Source organism: Sylvia atricapilla, chromosome 8 (genome assembly GCF_009819655.1).
Source record: "Sylvia atricapilla isolate bSylAtr1 chromosome 8, bSylAtr1.pri, whole genome shotgun sequence".
NCBI lineage: Eukaryota > Metazoa > Chordata > Aves > Passeriformes > Sylviidae > Sylvia > Sylvia atricapilla.
In genome coordinates, this window is record NC_089147.1 from 7292485 (window position 1) to 7310435 (window position 17951).

Here is a 17951-nt window from a genome sequence, read left to right on the forward strand (position 1 = left end):
TCATTGTCTTTGTTTCTCCAATTACATCCTTGTACGTGCAGCAGATAATAGACTTCATGACCATATAATAGTATATGTCTCTTCACATTAAACAACCAAACCACAAAACTCGTGGCTTAATCAGTTGCAATTTGATATCACTATCGCAATTTCACTGAGAGAACCAGAACTTTACACAGGTTTTTTCGGGTTCTGTTGGGTTTTGTTTTGTTGTGGGCCTGGGTTTTGGGGTTCTTTTTTTGGTAGAAACGCAAATCCATCTGTTAAGAAAAACTGGCAAGAGAGGGGAAAAAAAAAAAAACCAACCTAAAAGCAAGCAAAAATAAGCCCTTTCCATTTGGGTTCTATGAATGTTGTACTTTCTGAATATCCTGGCATATGCTAAGCTTTTAAATAAGTGTTTTGAAGTACCTTACAACAGTTTAGCTCCATCTGCCATCCAGTTTTTGCTATAAAAGTGGCCAGCCTGATCATCTCCCATCTCATGAGGAGACTCAAATTCCTTTAAGCAAAATTTATTACAAGGAGAAGCAAATTCCTAGACTCAAATGGGCCAAATAGCTTGTTGACAAAACCGCCAACGAACATATACGCTGACTTCTTTTAAAAACAGAAAAAAAAAAAAATAAACCCAGAACAACATATTTGGTTGCAGCCAGAACATTAAAAACACCTGAATCAAATTTGCCACATATGAAAAAGAGGAAATCTGGACGCTGACGCTATTTTAGGCTAATTGCATTTCGTTGAGTTTCGGGGGAGCGGTGCATAGTAGCAACTGTGGGAAAACCACTAAATAGTTCTCTGTTTGAACCATCTGTCACGAATATGGGACATATGTTCGCTTTGTTTATTCAGGAGCCAAGCAGAAGCCGATACACCGCGCTCGGCCCCGGCCGAGGGCTGGACCGCACCGCGCACTGCAGGGATGCGGGGAAGGACGGGCGGCGCTCCCGCCGCCCCGGGGCCGCTGCGGGACGCTCCGGGCTTCCCCCGCGGGCGGCGGGGCCGGCAGGGGGAGGCCGCGGCCGCCGAGCCCCGCGGAGGGCGGGCGGGGAGCCGAGTATCCCCGCGGGGCCGCCGCCTCTCCCCGGCTCGCCCGGTGCCCGCTCCGATCCGCTCCCGCCGAGCTCCGGGGCCGCTCTCGGGGCCGCGGGAGCTCCGCTGCGCTCGGCGGAACCGCAGCGGCCGCGCCTCCCGCCCGTCCCAGTTTTCCCTGGCAAACTTTGGCTGCCGGCAGCGCCGCACGGGCGGCCAGCCCCGCTCCGCCCCGGCGGCCAGCGCTCCGCGCAGCCTGCGCGGCCCCGCGCACCGCCCCGGCCCCGGCGCCTCAATAAAGTTGCGGTCGGGGGGGTGGAAGAGGCGAATTGCCCCTGGGGGGGCTCGGGAAGCCGCGGCTCGGGGCTGCCCGCGGCTGGCCGGGGGCGGGCGGGCGCTGCGGGTCTGGTGTGTGCACCCCCCTCCCGCCCCCCGTGCGCTCTCGGTCCCTCCCTGGGAACAGGCGCTGCCCACCCAAGGAGGCGACCGGCGCTCCTGCCCCGCTGCCGCTCGCTGGCTCGCACACATCACACAGACACACACACACACATATACCCGTGCGTGCGCCTCTCGCTCCCGCACTGGAGTCAGTGCTTGTGCCTGCAGGTTGCTCAGACCTGAAATCTAAGGGAAAAGCAAAGCTCAGCGTGTGCGTCGCTGCTCCTGCCGCCGGTGGTGGTAGCGGTGAAGAGGAGAGGGGGTTGCGTAGGGTTTTTTTTTTTTGCTTGGTGGCTTTTTTTTTTTTTCTTTCTTTTTTTTCTTCCCTTGAATTCAATGGATCTGAACTTGGAGCCTTTAGACCTCGGCGGTATTGGAATATCTACATGCTGATCATCTTTGTTGTGACACATCAAGTCGTTTGGGGAAACCATCCGAAGACAGCAAGATGTTTCTCGTTCTCTTGTACTTCGCTTTGCCCTTAGTGGGTAAGTTGCTGGTGCCTGATTTCGGTCGGCACATCGCTTCATAAAGCAAAGCATAGGGTTTATGGGACCGGGAGCCTGATGCTTGTCAGTCTATTGTTTAGGCAGAACAGTGAAGTTTCCAGTAGTTTTTATGGCTCTGCCTCACATCAGTTAGCCCGGTCTGCGTTTAAAGCTCTGTGAGGTTACAGACTTCGGTACTTGCCTGTCTAGCCTCTCCTTAAATTGGGTTCTCGCAAGTTACAGGGAAACTTTTCATTTAAATAAAATAAGGCTGCCTGGGGAGGGTGGGGGATGACAAGACCAGCTGAAGGATTACATCTTCACCTGAACCTGGCAGCATGCCCGACTGGTAGTGGTTTGCAGCCCAAACTGGTTTCCTTTCCAGGGGAGAGGTTTGCGTTTCCATCCGCATGTGTCTGAGGGAGCATGACGGGGGCACGATGGAGAGGAGAGAGTTAATGCAATTTGCTTTGTTCTCCTGCAAAAGCATCATACGTGGAGAGAAGTGGGGAGGGGGGGAAGTAAGAAATTCTACCTTTATACCTACAGAATAAGCAAAAATGTGTACAGCCTTTAAAAAGTGACTGACGTAAAGACAGGCTAATATCAATCAGTGAGGATACTTATCTCTCTGAGCGGGTTGTTCCTGGATGTAAGAGAAATTACAGCAAAGCTCTTGTGGAAAGTGAGGCTGAATGTTTAACCCCTCAGTTAAACCCATGGATGGAAAGCTGATTTGTTTCACCAAAGTGGATCTATGGAATAACAAATGCTTGTTTTGTCAGGCACATTAACCCCTCTGGGCTGTCTCTTCTTTTTGGGTTTTCTCATAAATCAGCCATCAGGGTTAAAAAATACTATTTCCTTGGACTCCCCCGAAAGTGGAAGCCGGGAGGTTTGCGAGGTGCTGCTGCCCCTGGGGTTGGCTGCATGTGCAGCGTGAGGAGGTGCCCCGTGCTTGCCCAGATGCTTCCCTGGAGCTCGGGTAGAAGCCGCCCTCGCCCCTCCGGGAGCGCGCGTTGGTTTGTGTCTCCTCTCCATAGATGTACTTTTGTCTGCAGAAGTGAGCGGGCTGCCTGGAGGGGACCGCCTGGACTGCGTGAAAGCCAGCGATCAGTGTCTGAAGGAGCAGAGCTGTAGTACTAAATTCAGGACACTGAGGCAGTGTGTAGCCGGCAAAGAGAGCAACTTCAGCCGGGCCACGGGCCTGGAGGCGAAGGACGAATGCAGAAGCGCCATGGAAGCTCTCAAGCAGAAATCCCTGTACAACTGCCGCTGCAAGAGGGGCATGAAGAAGGAGAAGAACTGCCTGCGCATTTACTGGAGCATGTACCAGAGCTTGCAGGGTACGTGGCGAAGCGCAGAGCCCCCGGCGCAGCTGCGGTCCGCTCCCGGGCTGCGGACACCCGGCCAGGGCTCCCTCCGGGGACACGGCTGACCTGTCCAAACCACACTCCACAGATAGGGCCACGAGCATGTGCCAGAGCCACAAAAACAGTCAGCTGGAGACATTTTCCTGATAATGTTAGAAGTCCTTAATTAGGACTCACCTAACAAGACCACAGGACACTGGAGGCTGGCTTCTTAGCCTTTTTGCTGAAAGTTAAATATCGTATGAAGAGAGGATTGTTTTAAGTAAAAGTTTATTTTTTTTATTTCGTGTAATCACTAGCAGTATTCTCTGGGCATGCTGAGGCAGAAAAAAACCCCAAAGTTTATGGTTCCCACAGCATGCAGATGTGCCAGTTAGAAGAGATATGACAGTGATTGATTCAGGACTCCTCTGTTATTCATATTCATAAGGCACATTTCTCTAAGTCTACTGAGAACAGTCCCTCATATGAGAGACATCATTTTTTAGTCCTGTTTTGCGTGGCCCTGGAGTTGAAGGTGCAATCTCTCACTTCAGTGTGCTCCCCATTTAACTTTTTTTAAGTTGCTTCTGCAAAAAGGGAAATAAGCCCGGTCTGTCCATTTAGCCATATGCTTTAACGAGTCCATACATATTCTTTTGCTAGCTGTAATAAGGGACATTTTCTGCATCATAAAAAGTTGCTCTTCCAACAGCATCTTGCTAGGAGTGTTTCATAGCAAAGATGCTGGGTTTTGGCTGTTAGCTGAGCATCTTTAAGAAAGAGCTCTGCTGTTGTGGTGAATGAAGAGGAGCATCCGTGCTACAGTTTATCCTGCTGGCATGAGATGGGACAGTCCCTGTGATGTCACAGGCTGTCTCTGCGAATTATGACCTTACCCAAGGAGGAAGGAGAGATCTGGTGACAGGGATAAACAATTAGCTTCTTTCAGGCGTTTTTATAGGTAATTCTTTGAGAAGTAGCCATATAAATTTTGAAAGGGATTAAAAGGGAATACATTTCACTGTTATGGAGTAAAAGTAAACAAAACAAAAAATCTTATCCTGAATTCTTGTGTAAGAAAAAAAAACCAAATATTTTTTGTCCTTAGGAAATGACTTGCTTGAAGATTCCCCTTATGAGCCAGTTAACAGCAGGCTATCAGACATATTCAGGCTAGCACCAATTGTATCAGGTAAGCAGACTTAAAATTCTTTTAACTGACACATGATTTTGTAATTGAATTACGGAACTTTCAAGCAGTACTCATAAATGAAAAGAAATGATAATGGCTTCCTGGATTTAGGAAGCTCATGATATAGTTGCACAAAAGAAAAGACTAATTGGTTTTGAAGTGAAAGAACGCTTGGCAGGATGGCAATTTGTATTCTTTTTGAGTCATTCTTGACAATAAATGCTAAATTTTCCTGTAGGTGGCAATCTGATTCCCTGCCTTCCCAATTTACAAATCAGTTCCTTTTTGGGAATTTGGTCAGTGCAGGTTAACCTCCTGTTGACATTATGGAAGATCAGATCAGAAGATACATCTTTCTGACGTTTGCATACGGGAATGCTTTATAGTTTCATACAGTTTTTTAAAAAAAGAAAATTCAGAAGTAAAGCTTGTCTTATTTCTGGAACTGTTGCCTTTTTAAAGAGCCTAGTCACAACTTCCTCCTTTTTCTGTTTTTTTGGGGTTTTTTTTGCCTTGTTGCTGTGTGGCTGCCTTTCAGAACTTTTTTGTGTATTTTGAATATGTTGCATGGGTATTAAACGATGTTGGTTCTGTATCAGCCTAAGTGATACTCATTTGGGGTCATATTTATTGAAAACGTGGGGGGGGTTTGGGGCATTCATTGAGGTTACAGATTGGAATTTCATTTCTTTTTAGGAGTTTCAGAAAGTCTTTTTTTGAAGTCTGGATTTTTATTTGTTTAGCTCCAAAAAGAGATCAAATGTGCACAGTACAGTGTGTAAGGTGGACAGTGCTGAAGCTCTATTTAACTGACATGCTATGGATAAGCATTAGGAGGTGCATCTCTAAAAGAAAGGAATAAAAGACCAGAGAGAGTGGCTTGACCAATTTTCAGATGTACTTAACACTTTTTAGAACTCAAAGTCCCATTAAAAGCCAGGGGGACTTAGGTTGTTAAGTATTTAATGGTACAGATTTTCAAAGGCACATAGACACATAAAATGTAGATAACTGCCCATTGGGATTTTCAGAAAGGACTAAGTGATTTGAATAGGCGTTAGATACCCAGGCAGTCTTGAAAATTTTAAGTGCTTAATGCATCTTTAGATATCTTAATGCCTTTGAAAATCGTCCCTTTAGTCACTTTTCAATATGTGACTTCAGCTCCTTATCCCATACATCTTTTGAAGGCATTGTCCTATTTGGTGAGAAAGCCCGGTGAAGAAATAGTAGGGAGCAAAGATAAACCTTTGAAGAAACTTTATTTCTTTTATTTTTTTATTGGGTAAAACTCCCAACTTAATATAAAACCAAGGCAAAAATCAGTGCAGAGGAGTCCCCAGGCTTTTTTCTTAAGGTTTATGATCAGCCTGCCTGGGGCCAAATTCTAACCTATCTCAGCAGTTTTGTGATCTCCAGAGGTATACCCTATCTGCATTCTGCCTTTCTGTTGTTTTGGGTTGTTTTTTTTTTTTTTTTTTTTTTTTAGATTCCCAATTTACTTGCAGAATAATTACCTTAAAAATGTAATTTTTGTGCAGCTATTTGGTGCAACAATGAAGAAAGACATAGCTGCCAACAGGTGATGTCCATCCTACCACAGTTAGGATTATCCCGTGTTATCAGTGCACCCCAAATTGCAGCTCCCTTGGTCAAAAGTTTCAGGTTTACAAGAATGGGAGGCCTAGAATTCATAGTGAATAACAAACAAAAGTTGTTATCCAGTGGAAAAACACCAGTATTTGAAAACATTGTCAGCTTTGAAAGAAAGAGATTAGCAAAAGCATTTTTCTTATCATGATGGTTACTATTGCATGTTATATATTTTAAAGCTCCTCAGTCTTAGAGTTTTTTTGCAGAGCTCTGCAGAGTTTAGCAGAACTTGGTAAAATTTGATTAAAACAAACAAACAAAACAATCCCTGTACAAGTAGTGTTGGCAGGGGTTTCATAACTGTGTTCTGCCAATGTGGACATTGTGTTTGTAGATGTTGCTGCAGTGTTCACTCCCATTAACGTTAGTGGTGTGTAATTAAAAGCAGCAATTAACCCTTCCCTATCACAAAGCCTATTCTGTGGTACTGTTTGAATTGGTATGTATCAAGTGTAATGCTTTTGCTACCTTCTGTATTTATTTTTGGGGTGGCACAGAAAATCACAGTAGTTTTCTTCTCTGGTATGTAAAAGGGGAGATCATGGGCTGAGATGAATGTTTCGTGTCCGATAAATCTTTTGTAGTGTACATAAGCCAGACAAATGAAGGACAGTTTTTACATCTAGTTAAAGTTGATGTAATTCTGTTCAGAATTGCTTCCCCTATGGAGACAGGATGCCACAATCTCTTTATTTCAAGCATTATGTTGATTTAGAACAAAATCAGGAATATATGGTTAAACCATAAGTTTGATTCTTCCCAGTTGAAGACTGGGCTGTCTTGTTTTTTTGTTTTGGGCATATCTAGGTTTGAATTTGTTTTTATAACTACAATGTCAGATGTGGTGCTTCTGCCTCAAGGGTGTGAATTTCTTCCTGTTAAGCAGCTCTTCAAATTGCTGAAGACTTGTGTGTTTGTTTTGGAGGGTAACAGATTTGGGTTAGTTACTGCGATGTAAAGATTTTGCTTAAACAGACATTTTTGCTTGAACCTTTACAACTTTTGAGAGGTGAAAACATACAAGGCCATTGACTTCTGTCACAACTACAGTAAATGGAAAATCTGTTGATTGGATTTCAGAAGTCAGTTTCACACTACATTAAGGAAAGATGCTTGAATTAGTAACTTCTTAAAGCTTTCTGTGGCTTTTTACTACCTGGAGAACTATTTACCTCTTAAATTTGCATTGTAGTTGACACTGAGCTTTGCAACTGGAAGATATTATTGTTTTGGTATTAGCTGATACAGTATTTGGTCATCTCGGGCACTTTGTAAAAAAATATCCTGCATAAAAAAATGTAACTGCACGTACCTGTAGAAATACTTAACAAAATAATGTTTCTGAAATGTCTCATTCATTTCACCAGAAAAGGGAGAGCCACTACATTTGAATAAAATGCCTTAAGCCATGTCTGTGAAGTGTTGTAAATAGAATACTCAGTGTTAAAAAGGGTTGGCTCTTTAGATCAATGCATTTAGGGTGACAAAATGCTCTCCTCCCATGGATTCACTTCTAAATTGCCTAGTGGTTCATAGGCTTATTATCCCATTGTTCAACTTTGTGAATCTTCTTTCTTTTGCATCAGTTATGTTCAGAAATAATCTTAAAAGAACAGGCTACATACATCAGAACATTTGTTAAAACATAGAGGGTTTGCTGTTATACTGTGGAGAATTGGGAGTTACATGCTGCTAGTTAGGACTTGTTTCTAGCTGCTAAAGCACAGGACTGGTAGAAATTAATTATTTTGCCAGCATTTCTCGTTAGTGTAGTAAACTGTTTTTACAAAGTGGCTTTTGCATCATTAACAAATCAGAGAAAGAAAATGGCCCATGTGATTGTATGTCAGAGGGACTGTTCCCTGACTCTGCTCTACTCATGGGAGGGTGCCTGATCTAAAAACTCTGGGAATCTTTTGTTGTAGGAAGTATATGGAAGCTTACATTTAGAAAAGGGTGTATTTTATATTTATTATAGTAAACTTGTAAATTAAAACCAAGACTTCAGTAGACAGCACAGCACGTCACACTTCTTACTGGAGTGTGTCCTTCCATGTCAGAGCGCAGCACATGAAGTTACCAGGTTGGATTTGCCCACTGCATAAGTAAGCTCTAAGTGCAAACAGAAACAGTTATGGTCAGTGGCTTTTAATAAAGGTGGCTTTTAATTGTATGTAAAAAGTTGAGACTAAAAAGTTGGCAGTGCTGGAATCTCAGGGGTGAGTGTGTGTGTGTGCTGGTGGCTGTTACACTCCTTCTGTAGGATGTATGAGGATGGCTCTGGGTGTCCCTCTAGGATCTCTCCCTTGCTCAGAAGGAGAGTAGGTTGATCAGTAGTTTTCCTGACTTCCTTTGAGTTTTGCAAGGTCATGTAAGAATCTTGTATAATTTATGCACGAATCACTAAGTCGATTGAGGGGAAAGAATAAATCCAGTGTGCAAAACACTTTCTTGAGGATGGGACAGACTTTTATAAGGGACTAATTCCCTCTCCCAAGCATGAAACCTGCTCTGAGTATTGATGGCATCTATTTGCCCCCTACCCATTATATTTTTCTTCTCAGGGATAGGGTAGAGACATAACTGAGAATGAACTGCTGGTGTTTCCTTGGAAAAGTTGCCATCAGGAAAGGTGGAGATGGAAGGATGAGGCTTTTCAGTCAAAATTCCCAGGATTCAGAGATGCAGAGCTTCCTTGTCTGTGTGCTTCTACTAATACCTTCTCTTCCTGCTATTAGGTAGAATTAGGAAGCTGTGCTATAGGGAATTAATTTACCCAAAACTTCCATTACTCTCAAAATTCCTTTAATCAAGAATGAAGTGCTTCCCTATTCATTTTTGTAATTCTTGATCTGATGTAAGAGCTGTGTTCTGGGTAGCAAGTCCCTGACACTTTAATTAATATGTACTTCTTTTTCCCCACCTGGTAAATGACTTTTTGTTTGTAGAATCCATTTATGGGCTTTTTTTGATTGTTTATCAAAATATAAGTTAGAATCTCTCCCTTAGCCAAGGGATTCACTGCTTTTTCCCTTTGGAGTTTGTGGCATGTGAATTAGTGGCTTCTCCCATGAATTAATACTGTATGACATCTCCAATTCCTATTGCCTGAGGCCTCTAATCCTGTTTCTGTTCCTAAATCTGCATGTATTTCAAATGCCACATATTTTTCTTACTTACCACTGTATTTTTATGGAATTTCTGTGAGATATTTGAGGGGCCACTTTTCTACAAAGGCAGATTTTAAATATTTTTAATTAAAAAATACTTAAAATGTTGATTTCTGTCGACTCTCTGCAATGATTTTATTAGGTCTTACCCCCCATATCATTGCTGTTTAGTTAAAAAAGACACCATACTTCATGTTAGTTATCTTGTATATACACCCGAGTTCATCAACAATAAACCAGATCTTATTAGGTTAATAGGAGTCTTGCAATCTGATTCTGTTCCCACTGAAGTAAGCATAATATATCAAAATCTTCTTATTTCATTATAATGTATTCTGTTTCCTGTTGTAATTTTTTCTTTCTTAGTTCTGGTTTTCTGATATGAGGTTGAGACTTTTGATAACAGAAAAGTAAGAACTTTCTGTATTTAGCCTCCTTTAGATTGTCACACAGACATCTCTATTTTTCTTTATAAGGTAATACATTAATAGCCATTGAACCAATATTTAGTACTGGTTTTACACAAATCCAGGCTAACTCTGTCTTTCCCCAGTGAGAATTAGTGTCCTGTTACAAGAAGACAAACAAACAGACAAACCAGACACTTACTTTAGCTGCATTTAACTAAATGAAAATAGTTTGACAAAAATAAATCTAAGCATGTACGATGTTTGTGTTCTTTGACATTTCTGAGTGCAGATTTTCTCTGCAGAGACAACTAGGCTGGGTTCCAGGCAGATAACAAGTTATCGAGGGTGCATAGATACCAGTTCCTGATTTCCACTTCTGCATTTTTATAATCAGATTGGACTTCACACAAAAGAAAATCACTTTGGTGACTGTTGGCTTGCAGGAGCCCTTGGAATATCCTGTTTTCTGCATTTCTTGAAGCTAGATCTGATTATGAGGGGGGAATTAAGTACCTTGCTGAAGTAACTGATTGACCTGTAAAGGCAGTGCCTTCACACTTTGCCTTCAGCAGGCCTTGAAAATAGGAATATGTAAATATTCTCAGTTTAGTCCGATTTGCTTTCTTCAGTGAGATTACTGGAGCCTTTTCACTAATGTCTTTGAAGAGCTGTTACACAGAAGATAAGGTCTTTGTTTCTCAAGTATTTAAAATGCACAGCTTTGTGCAAATGTGGTGTTTCTGCTCATGCCGTAGTCTACACAGGTTTTGTCAATCTGTTTCAGCATGGGACACAAGAGGAAATCCATTCCATGGAAGGAGGAAGCACCTGATGATTCAACACAAAGCATTTAATGCATAAGTATTCAGCCTCTCCTTAATGCCAAGAGTAGTAAGAGAGAATAGTTAGGAGTCTTGAAGGAAACTCAGTGTTGGGCAGTATTTTCCTGAAGCCTCAAAGGGACATGTGGGGGCATAGCTTGGTTGAACAAGCGTGACCAGGTACTTTGTTACCAGGTATAATATATGCAGTGAACCACATCTTTTCTAGAGTAACATCCTTACAGAATGGAACTGCTATCCCTTAATCTGCATCTTTGCAGGAAAGCCTCAATGATGGTGGGCCAGATATTAAATTAACAAATACGTATATACATTTTTGGGCAGCAGACTGTGTATTCTTGCTTCCCAGGCAAGAATACAGGAAGAATTACAGCTTTACACTTTGCTGGAGTGGCACTTGAGTTTCTCTGAAAGAGGAGCAAAGGACAAGGGAACTGCCAGAGGTGTTGGTGGGATTATGAGGAGAGATCAGGTCACTGAGGAGGGAAGCAGAACCAGGATTACTGTAGGAAGAGGCAGCACCATTCCAGGGGTGCAGTGAGCAGGAGCACCCGTGGGCTGCTGGGGACCTCAGACACACAGAACTGGCTGGGTTCCCTCTTCTCTCAGGTGTCTGCAGGCTGCTGTGCCTCAGGGCTGTGTGGTGGGAATCTGCTGATGGAGCAGCTGGAGGTGTGACATGGTGAGAGTGAGCAGGAGCTGCTTGGTTCATGTGGTGACCACACTGTTGTCACTGGTTCGGTGATAAAGGTGGTGTGAGGCTGGAAGAGGTGACTGCCTTGAGCAGGCAGATTTCTGTGGCAGCCTTCCTTGCTTCAGAGCTTCCAAAATGTCTCGTGTGAAAGCAGGTTTCCCTGGTGAAACCAAAAGAACAGCATCCTGCAGCTTTCTGTCTCTTGATGGCCCAGCAAGGTGCAGTTTATGGCAGGCGTTCTGCACACTGCCTCTTTACATTTTCAGATATTTTTAAACTTCCTTTTTTTTTTTTTTTTTTTTTTTTTTTTTTTTTTTTTTTAATAGCCCTATTTGTATTTGACTCTCAGGGATATCTTTGACAGTGTTGGAGAAGCCAGTGCTCTGTCAGGAGTTGACATTATGTTAAAAATGCTAAGAGTAAAATGCATGTGTGTGATGAAATAATGATTTAATGATTTCTGGATTGCAAGGCAGATACTTATTTATGATAAGTATCTAACATTTCTTATTTTAAGATGCATGTTATATTGTTTTAACCTTAGCAAGGAGTGTGTTTACAGCTTTGATTTTTAGAAATGTGACTGGTTTTGTTCATGAAATGTAATTCTGTGATTTATATTATTTTTGGTAATGTTTTTATATTCTTGAATTTTCCGTGGATGAAACTAATGCAGCAATAAGGCTGTCAGTATAGTTAGAGCATTACCACAATTAAGTTATTTTTGGAGCAGTTCTTTAGTTACCATGATGCTTTGACAATTTTTCTAAGTGTCAGGCTATTGTCCTGTACAATCTGCACTCAGCTTGAAATTTAACATGAGAGAGGCATGACACAAAGTGTAATGGCATAGAGATACCTCTTGCTGCATAGAAATTTGCAGAAATGATAGGTTGTAAAGAGACTTGAAGGTATCAAACAGTTTGGGTAGAAACCCATAAATAAAGATGAATTTCTGCATTCAGTGGTTATACGATTTTATCACTTTCTGACGTCCATAAAATGCATCTTCCCATTAATGTTTTGTCATGCAGCTGGTGAGGTTCAGAAGTGTTGAAAACTTCCATGTCTTCCTTTTGAATTTTGCACCCTAAATTCTTTGTCCTTTCCCTGGTCCTACTTCAGGATTGTGGGTCCCCACTCCCTCTTGGGATGGCTCAGAGCCAGAGGCACGCCTGCCTTGTCAGGTCTGCTCAGCTCTAAAATGGAGGTTTTTCATAAGATTTGTAAGAATTTCATATTCATTCCTCTGCCAGATTTGTTCAAGTATGTCCTATGGGTTAAGAAATCACTGGGAGCTGCAGGGTGTGGAGAAGATAGAGATTGATATTTAATTTACTTAGATTTCCTTGAAAAATTATGATTAGAAAAAGCAAATGCGGTTCCTGTCACATCCCTAAGCTTTAGACTGTGACATATCTCATCTTATTCTGGTCTCATAAAACATCCAGTGTGTCATGCAAGTGATATAAATAAACATGCAGTGGACTTGAAACGTACAGGCAGTTAAGTGCAGTTGATGGCTAGCAGTTGTGTGAGATAATTGAGCATCTCAGGATTCTTGAAATGGGAAATAACTCATCATTTAGGTTAGTTGGCATGCAGATCATTTATTCAGATTTAGAAATGAAACAGGGAAGAAAGGAGCCATCCAAGAGCTGTTATATATGAACACATGCATTGCATTTGACTATGTGGATGATACCATGTTGCGTTTACAAATGACACTGCACTTTGTAGAGTCGTCTTCTTTTCCAGATGGAACATTTTTAGGATTAATGATTAAGTTTTGCTGCTGTTTGTTGTCATAAGGCCATAAACAAAGTTAAGTAACTAGTGTTTGGTAGTAGTTCCAAAGAATTCTTGCCTCTTGCAAATAGAGTGGAATGGATTCTCCACAGCAGTGGCTTTGCATTAATCAACACTTAAGCAGCAGATTAAAATGTCTGTATAAAAAAATAGGTTAGGCTTATATAATAACACAAGTCTGAGGTATTAATAAGAGTGAAGATGATTTTATTGAGCAGATTAGGTGCAATTAAATCTTAACTACAGAATATACAAATACAAGACCAGATCAAAACCCAGCCCCTGCAGCTTTACTTGATTTCCTTCACACCTATAGGATCAGCACCTGACAGCAAAGTAAATTATAATTTTTATTGTTGTTCATTTTCTGTTGCCACGGGAGTGTATGTCATGTTATCCATTAGGCCCCAGACAGACATGTCTGTTCTCCACATACACAGTTCTGGAACAAGACAAGATTGAAGACAGCGAGGTGTTGGCTGTATTTGAAATTCTATTAGAAATTGATGAATTTGCTTGTCAGGTTTCTTTAAAGGATTGCATGGCTAAGAGCTGCCTATAGTGTTCTTGTAAAAAAAGTCATGAAAATTACAGCTTTAAAATCAACGCATATAGACTTGAGAAAAGGTGTCAGTTCTTTCTTTTGTAATCTGTTACTTAATTTTAGTCTCCTAAATAGTGAAATAGAGACACAAACTTGCAGTGGTTGATAACACTCAGGACCTGATGAAATAAACTGATTTGATGCTCTGAGAGGTCAAACTGTGTGTGTTCCTAAGCAAACATTCCCGAAGGCTGCTGATGTGTGAGATGTCTCTTCCCCCTGCCAAACATCCCACCTTTGCAACAGAAAATTAAAGAAGACTTGCAAAGAAATGTGGTGTGTTAGTGTATAAATCCTGTCTATAAATTGCAGTGAGAATTGTTGAACACAGGGTTTGGTGATGTGTTTGGGTGGTTTTTTTTTTGATTTTTGCACATTTTAAAAGTACCTAGACAGCTCTTTTTGGCTTGGATAGAAAGTAAATTTATTAACTTTAGCTGTGTTAATGTTTAGTGGGAAAGGCATACAGTGTTTTTGAATTTGGTAAACAAAGAACTATTTGAATCTGACTTGGGGCTGCATTTAGTTTTTTAATAAGTTTCTGCTGTATAGCTAAAAATATCTTATCTGCATGCCCTTGACCTTTCTCTAAGAGCTGTGGGAAGATTCAAAAGCATAAATGAGAATAAATTTAGAATTATCCTGTTTGAAGAAAAGCAGTACCATGTGCCTTAGCTCTCTGCAAACTGGAGTTGTCAGTCCTTCATGGCCAGTCTGGCAGAGCAGGGAACCCTGCTGCTGGAGGTAGCCATGGAAAAGGGAAAGTGGTTCATTTTTCATTCCCTGCTCGCTCCTTCCCCTCCTTGCAGGAGGTGCCAACAAAGGTGCCAATTACAAAAAACGATTTCTATAGCTCAGTTCCCTATCCCTGAACATTTCCCTTTCTCCCCAGCTTGTTGTTTGTAGTTCCCCATGCAGCTGTGGAAGTTCTCTCAGTCATTTCCCCCTTGGGCTGAGTCTGAACTGCTGACTCAAAGGTGAGGTTGTCAATATATTAAAGACATCCTTAATGGCATAACCACAAGAGGTGAATAACTGTGATGCTTGAGCTTTATGGTTTTATTTATCTATTAAAAAATGTGTTGGTATTTGGGTATCCCAGCTGTCACGGGGTATTTCTGAAAGCAGGTGACTCGTTGTGACACCACTGCAGGCAGCCACTCTGCACTGCTCTTACCTGCTTTAAATCACTCACTTAACAGGGCAGAGAATGGGGGCACTTGTGGAGCTGTCATTTTTAGGACTTAGGTACTGCATTGCTGGGCAGTAATTACACAGTCTGATAGTAGCTTTCGTTTATGCTAATTGCAGGTAAGCTTATAAACCCCTCAGATTATTAAAAAGAGAGTTATCTCCTTCCTGTTGCGTTAAGTCAGGGATTTAAATGCTGCAAACTTTTGGTCCTGCCTTAAAGAGGAAAATGTCACCATAAGAATCTTCTCAGTATCAACACTTTGTCAGGTTAAGAAAACAGGGAACCTTATCCTATTTTGCCTTTCGAAGTCGTGTTTGTAGCAACTGTATATACTGATTTTAAGAATTATTTTTTGTTAACTCAGTGTTTTAAATATGTATTTAATTTTACGTCAACATAATAAAATTAAAATCATACTTAAAAGATAATCAATAAGTGACTGTAGCTAGGACACTAATGGGAAGTAGAAGTAATTGATCTCAAATGCCAGTGTTTTCTCTAGAGCTGTTTCTATTAAGATCTTCAGAAAAAATATCACAGATTTCTGTAATGTGGGCAGTATGCAATATCTAGTGTAGACTGTGAGGAGAAATGTAATTTACAAGTTACAGAATGAACTATTCTGTTGTAAAAAGAATAAAATAGAGCCAGTAGTTAGCTCCCCTTGAGCAGTGATGCCTGCTGATTGAAGGACTGCATTGTAAGAGTCAATATTCAGGCTTGTAGAATCCTCCAAGTGACTAGTTCCTGTCTTTAGCCAGCCTGAGAAATGCAATAAATAATTCTGGACCTGGATTGTGGTAAGAAGAGCTGCTGCCCACTGCAGCTGTCAGAATGGGAGATGTGCAAAGTGCTTGTAACAGATAGATGGCTCCTCTGTCTCCTGAGCAGGCTGTTCTTCTGTGCCAAAGTGTTGCCAATAGATTAGGGTGACAATTCATGATGTTCCTAAGCACAAATGCTCCATGTTGAACAAGATCAGACTGTCGAGAAACATGTCAGGGAGAATTAAGGTTTAGCACTTATCCTTCCTCGTGACTTTCAGAATTTTGAAGGTATTTCTCATATTTGAAAAACGTTCAAACTTGGAAAACCTTGGTATTTCAGAGTATTACTTTACAAAGCAGCTTTTCCCCAGATTGTCGCTGAGTGCAGTGGTCTAATTCTGGGTAATGACTTTCTGTTGTGTGAAATGATCCAATAGCAGCAAAGTATTTTAATAAAATTCTAGAAATTACTGTGCATATTTGGAGTGATTTATTATACTACAACAGGAAAGCTAGAAAGGGTTTTTAATGGTGTTAACTTCTCAGATGTGTATTATTAAGGTGCAATAAATGTGTTATTTTGTTGATTTTTAAAGAGTGGTAAAAGTATTAAAATACATCTCTAAATCACTCTACAGCTACTTAGAGGCAGGGTTTTGGCTGTCTGCCCAAAGTGCTGTACAGTGGGTATTTGAGAGGAAGAAAAGGTTTCTTTGAGGTATTTTTACCACTGGGGGACTCCTGCTGTTAACATTTCTTCTGTATGGTTTGAAGCATCCCCCATTTGTTTGAAATGACTGAGTTCACCTGAAAGGTGGGGGGTGTGCTGGTATTTGCTGTGGACGATAATGTTCATTTTAATTGTCACGTGAAGTGTTTATCTAGTTCACATTACAACACCCAGGTTCGTTTCTCTCTACCTCCAGCGCCAGCATGAGAAGCTGTGAGGTTTGCAGAGGTTGTAGCTGAGCTCATTCTCTTGACTGTTTTATCCTCAGTTGTTTTAAGACTTGAGTGAATAGGTGCTGACAGGACTCCAGCTTTTTTCATATTAAATGTAGAAGCAGAGCTAATGTATATTTGGCAGACACAAAAATTTAAGAGGTCCGGAAGCTTGAGACTTCAGCTTTTTCTCTCCTGTACAGTTCCTTTCTGGCGCTGGCTTGAGACTGAATTTAAACATTCCTTTTCCAGGATATGGTATAACAGAACCTGCTGAGTTGGAAGGGACCCACAGGGATCACTGAGTCCATCAACTGACCCTGCATAGACAACCCCAAGAATCCCACCATGTACCCAAGAGTGTTGTCTAAAGAATTGTTGTCCAAATAATTGTTGCTCTGTGAGGCTTGGTGCTGTGACCACTGCCCTGGGGAGCCCATTCCAGTGCCCAGCCACCCTCTGGGGCAAGAACCTTTTTCTAATACCCAACCTAAACCTCCTGTGACACAACTTCAGGCCATTCCCATGAACCAATGACCCTGAGATTGGCTCAGCTGGTCAGAGCATGGTGTTAACACCACCAGAGGTTGTGGGTTTGATCTCTGTGTAGGCCAATAAGAATCAGACTTGATGCTTTTTGGTGCCTTCCAACTCAGAATATTCTGTCAAATGCTGTACCAGTGACTAACATCACCTTTACTGATGTAGTTAAAACCTGACTAATACATTAATGACAGGGAAAGTTAAGGTAGAAACACATCTCTAATTCTGGGCCTCGCTGACTGGAAAGTTTCTTCTCATAAGTCATTCGACAGAGGTTTACTGAAAGAAAGGTTAGGAGGCTCATTTGTGTAAACTTCCAGACATTTCCCCAGAAATAGCTCTTTTCCACTGGAAAAAATGCAGTTATCCTAATTTCCTGGCTGTACTCTGGGTTGGTTATTCTGTGAGACTGTGTTTTAATTCCTGTTAGGAGTTTTCAAAACCTTCACTGGTGGCAATTTGTACTGTACAGGAGATGTGTGAGCATTTCTGTTCACAGAGCTGGCCAGCAGTGTGCAATTTGTGAAGAGCCAAACCTTTCTAACTGTAATACAACGTGGTGCCCTTAAACCATAGGATTTTAGGTCAGCGCATGTTTAAAGGCACTACCATCATAAGGTCAGATATTCTCAAAGCAGAGTGTTGCTCTTTTAACCCATATCACAGTTTATTTCCTGCTACCAGTTCTCCTGTCTGTATCATTTGCCTCACAGTAAAATAAGCTCAAGGACGTGAATTGGTAAGGAACAAGGATGCACAAGTTGCATCTCACATCTGGCATTCAGAGGCCATTTATTTTATTAGAGTTAAT

At 41.6% G+C, this 17951-nt stretch overlaps 1 protein-coding gene across 2 annotated transcripts in view; it reads left to right on the plus strand.

Annotated features, from left to right (window-relative positions):
* The first annotated feature begins 1460 nt into the window (after window positions 1-1460).
* The window catches only part of GFRA1 (GDNF family receptor alpha 1), a 132690-nt gene continuing 116199 nt past the window's right edge, over window positions 1461-17951 (plus strand). Inside the window, exons 1-3 of one of the 2 annotated variants that reach the window (XM_066323525.1) lie at window positions 1461-1964; window positions 3008-3310; window positions 4428-4511. In XM_066323525.1, coding sequence (XP_066179622.1) covers window positions 1925-1964; window positions 3008-3310; window positions 4428-4511 — 427 coding nt within the window. In that variant the 5' untranslated portion in view covers window positions 1461-1924. The remainder of the gene's footprint in view (window positions 1965-3007; window positions 3311-4427; window positions 4512-17951) is intronic. The other variant, XM_066323526.1, reaches the window with a different exon arrangement.